The sequence below is a fragment of the Electrona antarctica genome (genome assembly GCF_951216825.1).
Source record: "Electrona antarctica genome assembly, chromosome: 2".
NCBI lineage: Eukaryota > Metazoa > Chordata > Actinopteri > Myctophiformes > Myctophidae > Electrona > Electrona antarctica.
Window position 1 is genome coordinate 44800880 of NC_136807.1, and position 12678 is coordinate 44813557.

A 12678-nucleotide genomic window follows, 5' to 3' on the forward strand; every position below is an offset into this window, starting at 1 on the left:
AGTTTGGTAGCTTCGTAGTTTTTATTATAAAATGTTAACAATACTAATCTACAGCTACTTTGGTAGCTTTGTAGCTTTTATTATAAAAATAAGATGCCTCTTGTGTCTCTAGCAGCTTCTTGTAAACAGCTGACACTTAGGCCACTAACCAATCAGGCTGCTACAGTACCATTTCTATATGATTCTCTTACAGTACCTTGTTTGCAGCCCTCATACCTTGACATTTCTATATGATTCTCTTACAATAACTAACATAAAAAAGATATGTTTAGATATAAAACAAGATGTGACAAAAGCAGTTAATTGTATTAAAATCAAATGTCAGAAAGATGACCAGTAGTATCATTAGTAAATTAGTAATTCGCCATTACTGGCAATTAGTAATTGCCAGTGTGAGACCTAAACACTGTGTACACGGGAGTACATTCATAAATGCTGTTTTACCAAGAGTGGTGAAGACATACTGGAACGCAACAGTGAATGAATGTACACATGTAACCTACAGTATGTTCCACTGAAAACATTAAGTTACACCTTAATTTACAATGGCCTAATTCCAGTGCATCATATAATTTATGTATACTAATCCGAGGAAATGCAATTTAAGTATATAATTATGTTTTTTAATGATGTTATAAGTACCACCTGTTGCATACTGCCCAAACTATTATAACAATTATATTACCGAGTACTTACACAGTGCCTCTCTCCCTCAAAACTCGACCCTTGACCAAAGGTAAATACACAGGCTAACTGAGAAACTGAAATAAGACCGTTGTAATGTAAAGTGCTACTTAGGAATCTGTCTGCAGTTTAGTCTGCGGCCTCATGTTGCTCCTTCTCCTCTGGCACGGACATGAAGATCTTCTGACAGAACATGGTGAAGATGTCTGAAGGAGAGACAAGCCATCGTGTGAGCCACTCCTGTTGTTTTCCAGCCAGCTCACCCCAGGCTAAAAATCTAATAAGGTCTGAGCTATGAAAACATCGGGTGGAACACCTTGATTCAATTCCATCGCCACCAGTACAAACATTCCAATTGCATCAATACTCAAACGTTTTGTTACTGCACTAATACCTTTCCATGGATTCCACAAGAACCCATCCCCAGCCTGGACTGTGCCAAATAAATAGACAAAAGGCTCTATGAAAACAAGCTCTGCTACTCACCCAGCATCTTCTGGACAACGTGGGGTTTCTTCCACTTGTATCCCAGCAGGTAGGCCGGGATGCCTGTGAGAATGATGCCGCTGCCCACCAGGCATTCAAAGGGAGCTGCCCAGAAGGACACCACGATCATGAACACACAGCCCAACACGAAAGTCACGGGGATGAACAGATAGATCTGGAGGAATTGGAGAAACAGGTTATGTCAAATAATAAGTCTTAAACAATAAGTTTTGTTTTTAAGATTTCTTTCAGTCTTTGTTTTTTTGTTTGGGAGGGGTCCTTCATTTAGACAGGAATGAAGGGTGATGTGATACTACGTAATAGTAATACCGGTACTCTACACTCTACAGTACACCGTATGTCATCGTGGTTAATTGTCTCCACCAGGCCGAAGGCATGGGGAGAGAGAGTTTTGCACTCCGTCCGTGTGTGTGTCCTTCCTTCCTTCCTTCCGTCCGTCCGTCCGTCCGTTATCAGCTAATCTCCGGCACCGTTGGCCCGATCCATGCCAAACTTTGCACACACACTCCCTGGATGCCAACGACGAACCTCTGCCCCAAATATTCCTCAACGGCCTGTTATAGCGCCACCATGAGGCCGATTTAGGCAAAACACATTTCTGTAGATAACTCGTACACATTTTATCCATACATCACACAATCCGGTATACACTATGTCCATAGTCATGTGATCAACACAGATCTGCACAATTTCCCATCTTCCATCCTGATTGGCTAAGATTGGCTTCCAAAGCTGATTCCAAAGCTTCCAAATGATTGGTCCGTTTCGAACAAAATGCCACAAATCACAAACACAGTGTCCAATTTCCATGAAATTATACACGCACATTTCCACTAGGCTGAGGACGACATGCCACTATTTCTTTCCCAAATCAGCCTCACGGTGGCGCTATAACAGGCCAATTCCTATTTTTACCTATAACTGCATCAACAACTTATGTATGTGCACTCCCTAGAGGCCATGGAAAAACATTTTCCCTGCATCCCTCCACATCTGCCGGTTATAGCGCCACCATGAGGCCGATTTCTGCAAAACACATTGTTTATGTTAGTCGCACAGATTTCATCCAAATCTCATGCAAATCGGTACACATGATCTCTGTTGTCATGTGATCAAGACGAGCCTGTTGGATTTCTCAGATTCTACACTGATTAGCTAAGATTGCCTTCCCATTTTGTACAAAATGCTGCACATGTCCTGCTCATCCAGAATTCTATTTTCAGAGATGCTATGAGTGATCTGGCTCTGCATTTCCTCAACAAAATGAAGAAAATTGTTGCAAGAAACAAACAAACAAAAAAACATGTTTATATTACTCCTAAACATTTTGCCAAACATCACACACACTCCTATCCTCCTGGTGGAGGGCACTTTTTCTAGTTACATTATGTTGTGTTATTTGTTTTTCAATTTCAGTATATCGTCGCTAATGGGCAAATCATCTCAGGCTGTAGCGGCCAAACTTTGGAATGCTCTTCCACTAGCTCTGAGATTTGCACCCTCTGTGGACATTTTTAAGAAAAGCCTTAAAACGTTTCTCTTTGAACAAGCATTTGTAGATTGTTCAACTTGAATTTGCTGATTTATCTCACCACCATTTTTCACTTTTTTTTAATAATAAACCAGTGCTATTGAATTGAACACCCTAACCCTGTCTGTGTGTGTGTGTGTGTGTGTGTGTGTGTGTGTGTGTGTGTGTGTGTGTGTGTGTGTGTGTGTGTGTGTGTGTGTGTGTGTGTGTGTGTGTGTGTGTGTGTGTGTGTTTGTGTGTGTTTTACAAATATTGAACCAATGAAAATGATTTAAAAAGCGCTAACTCCACTAAACCTCCCAACTCCATTGGATCCTCAAATTGGTGCCACGGGCATAGGCGGATCTAAAGATAAAGGGCCACTGGGCCACCAACATGCAAAGCCTCCCCCCCCGCCTTGTTTTTGGAGACCTCCCTCTGGAAGCCTTATGGATAAACTGAGGGTTTAAACACTTGCAGTAACATGTATAAATGGTAAATGGTGCATTTATATAGCGCCTTTATCCAAGGCGCTTTACAGAGATTGTGCATTACATTCACCCATTCATACACCGATGGCAGCGGAAACCATGCAAGGCACCAACTAGCACATCGGGAGCAATTAGGGGTTCAGTGTCTTGCTCAAGGACACTTCGACAGTAACTCTGGGGGAGCCCGGGTTAGAACTGGCAACCATCCAGACACTCTACCCCTGAGCCACCGCCGCCCCTGTATCATATGATGGTTTAGGACAGAGGTTTTCAACAGGTCGTCCGTGGAGGTATTGCATGTGGTCCCTGACATTTTCTTTCTACTAGTTGAGAAACAGTGAACTGAATTACCTGGTGACATTGATGACCATCCATGCAGTCATTTACTGACAAGAAATTCAAGTTAAAATCTCAAGAGGGGGAAGTTCACCATAATGTCTGGATGAGTCATTATTATTAGGAAATTCTTAGTCAATGGACCATTGGTTGAGAGTTGAGACACAGTGGGATGTTGTATACACACATGGGATGCATAGCAAGTGAAACAAAAGCACTAATCTATCCCCACCCAACACAACAGTGGTCCCCAGGTTGATTCTAAGTCAGGGTGGCAGTCCCTCATTCACAATCAGTTGAAAACCACTGGTTTAGGACATTTGGGCTTATTTTATTGGCATGATAAGCTTACTGGCAAAAAGTTCAAAGTTAATAACTGTTATTAACTTTGCACTTTTTGGGGGCCCCTAAGCTTGAGCCTCCGTGTGACAGCAACGCGGCCACGCGGAGGCTGAAGCTCAGGGCCCCCCCCATAGCTCAGAGGCCCCTGGGCCTGGGCCCAACAGGCCCGTTGGATAATCCTCCCCTGGCCACGGGTGGTTTGTCTAGAATGACGAAGTCAGATGGAGCTGACTGGAACCCTATCTCCACATTGTCAGTGAAAGAAAAAATAATAATAAAAGGGGGGGGGGGGCATAATAAAAAAAATATGGTCATGACTCATAAGGAAAAGGGGTGAAATGTGTGTTTTCCTCCAGAATCAGAAGTAAGAGTAACAGAAGTAAGAATTCACCAGTGCACATACTGACGTATGTGTATCATTGATTTGATCAAAGTTCTCTGAGCCGAATTGTTCTACCTTAATGGGCCTGTGGCGGTCGGGCTCTGTCCAGCGGAGCCAGAGCATGCCAGCGATGGCCATGCCCACACACATCCAGGTGAAGAAGCTGAACAGATTGATGACTGAGAAGATGTCCTTAGAGATGGCGTACAGCATGGACAGGCAACACTGACAGAAAGGAAAGCTAACGTTAGGCCTGCACAATGTATTATTAGCACACGAGACATAGTTTTGAATAAACTCTGCCAAATCAGTCTTCATTAGGAACTATATTTTCAAAAAAAACGTTTATATAATGGGACCTTTAAAAAGGACCTTATCGGCGTGTGGCATGTTCAGCCCATTGTCATTGACTAACTCACAGTATACTTGACATTACTCTCTCAACCACACTCATAGCAGTACATAGCACATATTATATACTTTTGTACTTTTACTCAAATACAGTATTTCTACATTGCAGTATTGATACTTAAGTAAAACGTGAGTACTTTTTCCACCACTGGCTACTCACGGTGAAGATCAGAGAGGGAACAGGAGTAAACATGTCAGTATGGACCAATCCCAGAGCAGCAGGAAGCTGACCCTCTCGAGCACCAGCATAGAACAGGCTGTTGAAGGAGAAAGAGGACGACAGCTCATTATGAATGTCGATCAGTCAGCAGGAAAAAGGTGAAGATAAAATATACTATTGACAATCTTAATTGAAGTGGCTCAACAGGTGAGCAATGCCATGATGACATTGTTCAACAAAAACTAATTTTGTTCACACACACTCAAAGGAAGTATGGTACAGTGCGTGAATACATGGATGTGCAGACGCACGCAAGCACGCACGCACGCACGCACGCGACACACGCACACACACACACACACACACACACACACACACACACACACACACACACACACACACACACACACACACACACACACACACACACACACACACACACACACACACACACACCGTGCTGAAGTGAAGAGTGACCCGTTGACAGCTCCAAAGCAGGACAGGCCAACGAACACAGGAATCAACCAGGACATGACACCAAGGTGGTACTCTCCAAAGCTCTGTCACAACACACACAATGTCAGCTCATATTCAGTGAAGCTTGTTGAAATTGAAAATCTGTGTGTGTGTGTGTGTGTGTGTGTGTGTGTGTGTGTGTGTGTGTGTGTGTGTGTGTGTGTGTGTGTGTGTGTGTGTGTGTGTGTGTGTGTGTGTGTGTGTGTGTGTGTGTGTGTGTGTGTGTATGCGTGCGTGTGTTCGTGCATGTTGCTGTTGGATTTATTCAAATTTTGTGTTTATCAATGGATTTAATTCTACGTGTTATGGATTTTACCGCATTTGTACATTAAAAAATGTCCGCAATTCAGTTTTGTTTTTGTGAGTGAGTGAGTGTCTGTGTGTGCGTGCGTGCGTGCGTGCGTGTGTGCGTGCGTGCGTGCGTGCGCCGACTGCTTGTTTCTCTGGCTCCACTGTTTATTACTCACCACAGCGACAGCCTCGGACTCCATCATCTCTTCTGGAGAGATGGTGGTGAAGTAGGCCAAGTTGGTCAGAACATACACCACAGTCACTATCGGCATGGAGATGATGATGGACAGGGGCAGGTTCCTGGTGAAGGAAAAGGTTGCAGGTCATTTTCAAGGAAACCCCTCAACTTTGGACGAATCATTTTACATCCATTCAAATATGAGTCGCTAAAATTCTCAGCGATTTCTTTTCACAAAAGACATCAGCATCGGGTTTTAGGTGAATGCATCTTTCATGCAATGCCATAGCCTTGTTCCATCACCTTCCATATGTCACCAAGAGTTTGATAGGTTGATGATATGTGGGTTCTAGACAAAGCAGTCTGAACACTGGAGGGCGTATGCGTTGCATGCTTGTCTTTAATATGCAGCTCTGTTATTGTTCCATACCACCATGCATTCAGCAGATAAGCAAGCTTAGATAAAGATGTGAACGTAAGTCATTATAAGCATTATATTTACAGGAGAATCTGTCAAATCCTCAACACAACCTTCATCACATTTAAAAGTCACCTCTCTGGATTGATCATTTCCTCGGTCACGTAATTCAGGTAATTCCTGGAGAAACAAACAAACAAACCAAAATATATATTGTGTGCATTCTTTAGCAATTGTTGAAAAACATGTTTACTGATTCACAAGGACACAAATGGATTTTGAATTTGTTTTACTGACTTACCAGCCTCCAAAAGCAAACAGACCACTGTAGAGAGCTAAGACAATGTTGCTAACTCCCATTTTAGTGCCTTCAAAAGCCAGCTCTGGTGTAAGGTATGGAGTATTACCTGCGCGCGCACACACACACACACACACACACACACACACACACACACACACACACACACACACACACACACACACACACACACACACACACACACACACACACACACACACACACACACACACACACACACACACACACACACACACACACACACACAGAGAATGAGTCCAGTAAGAATAGATAGAACAATAGAATAAATTAATAAGAACTATTATTCCTTTTATGATTATTTCCTGCAAGTCTGTTGCACTCTGCATGTTGACAGACGTGGCATTTTCAAAAATCCCACTATACTGTATCTACACAGCTCACCTCCAGGATAGAGGATCTGCTTGTGATGTACTGGCAACTTAATCAAGTCCGTTTGGGATGACATTTAATACATTTAAAACAGGTTTCATTGAGGTGAACTCTACAGTACACCACTGTTTCCCAAACAGTGGGTCGCGGACAAATTTGTATGGGTTCGCTTATTTTTTTTATTATTTCAAAACATAAAAAAAAAAAAACATCCCCAAAAAAGCAAAATTTCAAATGATTTTTTCCCCCCAGTAATTTCATGAAGAAATAAAATAAAACTTAAAGAAATTCCATAAATTAGCTCATTTGTGAGCATCTGCTGTATTCACTAGTTTGGGTCTAATTTCTCTTTTGGGTCTTGAGCTAAAAGGTTTGGGAACCACTGCTCTACACAGTAAAATCCTCACTGTTCATTTATCTCACTAATAAGGTTGTTGGCCCGGGCTGGCCTAGCGGTCTGATCACCTAGTAGGCTCCTAATGCAGCCTGACAAGTTCGAGTCCCGCTCCTGACCAACTTTGCTGTATTTTATTTATTTAGTTGCTGCTCCCCGTCTCTCTCCCCTCGTTTCCTGTCTTTCCACTATCAATAAAGACAAAAAGCCCCCAAAATATCTTCAAAAACTAATAATAATGTGGTTGCGACTTATAATTGTAATACAAATGTGAGACTAAAGTGAGAGTTGTTCACTACATGTGTTGCGAACCTTTTTTGAGTGGTGTAAACCACTCCTACAACTGGCTTTGTTAGTCTGTCTGTCTGTCTGTCTGTTATGTGCTCAAAAAATGAGCACGGTTGCTATGGTCACCCAGTTCACACGGGTGTGATTTCATTACGTCAGACATTACGTCAGCTGGTCTATATAAGACCTTACACCACTCAGTTCACACGGGTGTGATTTTTTAATTGCATGCGATATTGAGCAAAAAAAAAGGTCATACAGGGAGGACTTCAGTTCAACCTTTGAGACCGAAGGGGTCCAGTGCTCAGAGAGGTTGAGGTTACCCCCCTGGCCATATAAAGCCTTCGTTCCACTCCTGTCTCTTTCAGATGGAAATGACTCCTTTTTATGGCTGAGCCATATTTACATTACGTTATAATCCCCCCCTGCATCATTCCTGAAGGAGCCCAGCACCACGGCAGCCGGCAAGCCCCCCATGCCCAGTTTCCATGGCAACGCAGCGTGGAGGACAATGGCTGGTGGGTGTGGTCTGACGAGGGAAGCGTGAAAGATGTACTGTATGTAGCACGCTGTCTTCTTATAGCACGCTGGTTTCTCAACTTCTGGTGCTGGGACCATCAGGCCATGGTCTTTAAAGGAACACTTCACCACTTTTCAACCTACCTTCATGTAATTGGTCGTCACTAATGTTCATGATAAAATGCCACAAAAAAGTTCTACTCTGTCTGTGTCTCATGGGAGGGCTGTGGGCAGTTCAGAAACCCGTCTACCAGTGACAGCATCGATGGGGAATCCAAGCTAATAGAGACTGCAGGCCTGGGCCATGGCTCAGTGGTCCAGGCACCTTGGCTGGTAATCCAGTCTGGCAGTGTGCCGCGGGTTCGACTCCCGATCCCGACGGCCTTTACTGCATGTCTTCACCCCATCTCTCTCCCCATTTCTTGTCAGCCTACTGTCTGTCCCTCCATATAAAAATAAAGGCGAAAGCCACACAAAAAAAAATAGAGACTGCAGACTTTCTATTCCTGAAAAGTTGCAATGCGACAATAGAAGCAATGGATAATTTTTTTTTTTTTAATAAATTGTGTTTTAAAAAAGAAATCTTCCTAACGATGATGTCACTGGTGGACGGGTTTCTGAACTGCCCACAGCCCTCCTATGAGACACAGACTGAGTAGAAAAGAATTGTGGTATTTTATCATGAACATTAGTGAGGGATCATACAGTATATGAAGATAAGTCGAAAAGTGACAAATTCAAGAATAAAAAGAGTCTGCACACCAATTTCTGCTCCCAAACGTATCTTTTACTTGTGTGGTAAAACGGACTCTTTTCATTATTCAATTATCACTGTTTTTGATCCGGCCTAATTTTTAGATGTGCGTGTCTTGTGGCTGTTTTTCAGCCTCCTTTGCCACAGTGTACAAATGCAACCCAATGGATTTCACAGAGTAGATTGGGGTCCCAGAGATTAACAATTGTATTATCAAATGGGGGGTCCACTCCGTGCCCTAATCTAATGCATTATGAAACTGGGGGTGGTCCTTGCAATTCAAAAGGTTGAGGACCACATGTGTCTGTGTTTTGTTCATCACATCACTCTTATATGGTGGTCCCTGGCACAACACATTTTCAGATGGGGGTCCTTGGCCAAATTAGTACCCATTTAGGCCTGACCTCAAAATTTAAAAAACATATTCTAAATCCTCCAGTTTTCTGAAATAAATATTTTCACGATTTTTCAAAAATAGCAGACCTACAAGCTCGTAGCGCGCCACTCGGTGGCGCGCTATGAGCTTGTAGATCTGCTATTTTTCAATAGCTAAATTATAACATAATGTTTAAAACACCAAAAGGGGTTCCCGCCCAAAATGGGTTAATACAAATATAACTAATACGACTGTGTGTGTACACTGTGTGTGTATTTGGTCTACCTGCTCTTCATTTGAGAAATGTCTGAGAAAAGGTCTAACCTGTAGTGGGATTTTCAAGATGAGAATACTACACTTCCTTAAGAAGCATAGGAAGCAAGGTTTCCACCTGTTGGTTGCCTGTCAAGATGACCTATTCTTACCCAAGACCCATGTTTGACCATGTTGACTGACCACTGACCACACCTCCAATGTATTCTTGTTCCTTCATTGTGTATAAGAGAGCCGCATGTGTACCAGCCCAGGGAAACTTTGGAGGTGTGGTCAGTGGTCAGTCAACATGGTCAAACATGGGTCTTATAATAATAATATCTGGGACTTCTATAGCGCTTTTCTAATAACCAAAGACGCTTTACATGTGTGGGGGCCGGGGGGGGAACAAGAGAAAAGGACAACTTTATTAGAAGAAAGAAAATAAGAATAAAACCAGTAAAACATTACAAGTAACAAGTTAAAAACACATCAGCTGGGGAATGCTAGTCTGAACAGGTGGGTTTTTAGTGCGGTTTTGAAGGTGGGGAGTGAGGGGGCATCTTGGGTAAGAATAGGTCATCTTGACAGGCAACCAACAGGTGGAAACCTTGCTTCCTATGCTTCTTAAGGAAGTGTAGTATTCTCATCTTGAAAATCCCACTACAAACCTCTACTGGTTTTCTTTATTTTATTTTATTCTGTTTATTGATACGCACACTTATTCTGACCGGGAGGAGAGTGATCAACAACAATCTACTGGTTTTCATGTGGTACTTCCTTAAGGTCAAAAACTGGTTTTCTTTATTTGATTTTATTCTGTTTATTGATACGCACACTTATTCAGACCGGGAGGAGAGTGATCAACAACAATCTACTGGTTTTCATGTGGTACTTCCTTAAGGTCAAAATTTCTCTCCAGCGCAGTGGTAAAACTTTCAGAAGAGGCCCCGGGTTTGAATGTCAGCCAGGTACTAGGAATTTACAAGAAAGTAAGGTGACCTGAATGCAGAATGGAACCAGTTCAACATTCAAAGCTGGTAGATTGGATTTACCTGTGCCGATCTGGATGAAGCCGAACATGATGATGATAGCGAGTGCTACCAGCTTTGAAGCCGTGAACAGGTCCTGGACCTTGGTGGCTGCTCTCACGCTGATACAGTTGACAAATGTCAGGGACGCTAGAAGAAGCAGGGAGACGGATTGCCGTCAGGCACACATACAGATGAATCATCATTGATTTAGTGAATATAAAACACATCTCAGCTATTGTTTGTTATGATGATGATACATCATTAGCAAGACTACAGATATGGAATTGACCATATATGCACATTATTATGGTGACCATTTTGCTCTCACAGTATGTCATACTGGAGGGGGAGAGGGGGTGGGAAACCCCATCTCGTGACTGACGAAATAGGGCTGTCACAATTATTACATACCGGTAATCGCCTAATCACAATTATTTGAGATAATCGCAATTATCTTCGCATAGCACAGGGGTCATATGTGTCCGTGGCAACTGGCAAAGACTTGGTCTTGTCCGTGGCACTGGCACATTTTTACACACCATTACAATGTTCTATTTTTTCTCATAACACCCACTTACTGAATGTAGAGTCTCCAGGTTTTCTCCAGAATAAGTATGGCAATTATTTATTATGCCACTATGGCACATTAGGAGTCCACTAGTACTAGTGGTTCTCAAATGTTTTATTTGCAAAGACCCCCTTTAACGCTGAGAGTGTTCAAATGGAACCAAATGGACCCGTAAGGTTCCATTTGAACACTCTCAGAGTTACAGATCTGTTATGGTCATTCAGGGCTATCTATATATGTGTTTCTGGTAATATATTGTCCACTCATTTTGTATGTCCATGGCAAATGTTGACAAAACATATCCACCACAAGCCAACATGGCGATGACCTCTGCTGGTGTGCAGTATACTCACTGAGACACAGGCAGGCGATGAGCTTGGCGGCGCTGTCGGGCACGGCGCAGCTCGGGTAGAGCGGCTTCAGGAGGTACGTGGCGAACACCAGCGACACCACGTACTGGGAGGACGGGCGGATGATGAGCATCTCCACCCACAGCTTCAGGAAGGCTGCCAGCTCGCCGTACACCTCCAGGATGTAGGTGTAGTCTCCGCCCGACTTGGTGATGGTGGTGCCCAGCTCGGCGTAGCACAGGGCGCCCATGGTGGACACCACCCCACAGACGGACCACACGATCAGGGAGAGCCCCGCCGAGCCGGTCTCCTTGATAATAATAATAATAAAACTTTATTAGTATACAGTAGTAGCTTTCATGACATGAAATGCAGCTCAAAGTGTTTTACAGAGCAATAGGGAATACATGAATAATTTGAAAAGCTCAACCAAAAGCAAGAGTATAGAAGTATGTCTTGAAGTTGAGCTGTGCTTTAAAAATATCTACAGAGGCTGTCTGTCGAAGGTATAGTGGGAGTTTGTTCCACACAGGCCCGTCGGCCCGTAGAAGCAGAGAGCTGCTTCACCGTGTTTTTTAGGCCAGCAGTGGAGGACCTGATGGGGCGGTTTGGGACATGGCAGTCATGTAGGTAGGAAGGTGCGACTTGCGAGACCATTGAGAGCTGAAAACTACTGGGAGCCAATGCAGTGGAGCTAAAACTGGAGTAATATGTTCTCTCATCTTAGTTTTAGTTAAAACTGTGGCTGTTGTAATCTGTAACCTTGATGACGCCGGTCGGCGTGATGAAGATGCCGGAGCCGATGATGGTTCCGATGATCATCCCTACGCCGTTGAACAGGGTGATGCTGCGCCGGAGCTCCACCTTGCCCTCCTTGACCACTGCCGCTGCGCCCTCCTCATCGACGGGCGGACTGGTGACGTCGTCCGCGGGCGACGGGACCATAGGGGTGGTGGCGGACGGGGGCTTCTCCGTGATGGACTCATTCTCATCGGGTACTGGAGAGGAGGACACAAATTACACAAGGATGAACTTATCTGTGACTTATCAGTCTGCTGCCTGTCTGTTGAACAAGGGGGGGATTGTCTTTTCAATGCCACCGACACTGTGTTAAACTAGCAGATGTATCATACCCTGAAGAAAGCATTTTGTGCCGAAACGTTGGTCATCTTAAAATAAATGTTTCTTGCATCATGACTACGAGTTGT

At 43.5% G+C, this 12678-nt stretch overlaps 1 protein-coding gene across 1 annotated transcript in view; it reads right to left on the minus strand.

Annotated features, from left to right (window-relative positions):
• Positions 1-813: 813 nt before the first annotated feature.
• Positions 814-12678, minus strand: part of LOC306933423 (large neutral amino acids transporter small subunit 1-like) — a gene marked incomplete at its 3' end in the record, with an annotated part of 13117 nt that continues 1252 nt past the window's right edge. Inside the window, exons 2-12 of the mRNA XM_079515642.1 lie at positions 12233-12468; positions 11474-11780; positions 10574-10699; positions 6528-6633; positions 6362-6406; positions 5807-5930; positions 5280-5383; positions 4824-4920; positions 4328-4477; positions 1171-1345; positions 814-890 (exon numbers count right to left, since the gene is read on the minus strand). Coding sequence (XP_079371768.1) covers positions 814-890; positions 1171-1345; positions 4328-4477; positions 4824-4920; positions 5280-5383; positions 5807-5930; positions 6362-6406; positions 6528-6633; positions 10574-10699; positions 11474-11780; positions 12233-12468 — 1547 coding nt within the window. The remainder of the gene's footprint in view (positions 891-1170; positions 1346-4327; positions 4478-4823; positions 4921-5279; positions 5384-5806; positions 5931-6361; positions 6407-6527; positions 6634-10573; positions 10700-11473; positions 11781-12232; positions 12469-12678) is intronic.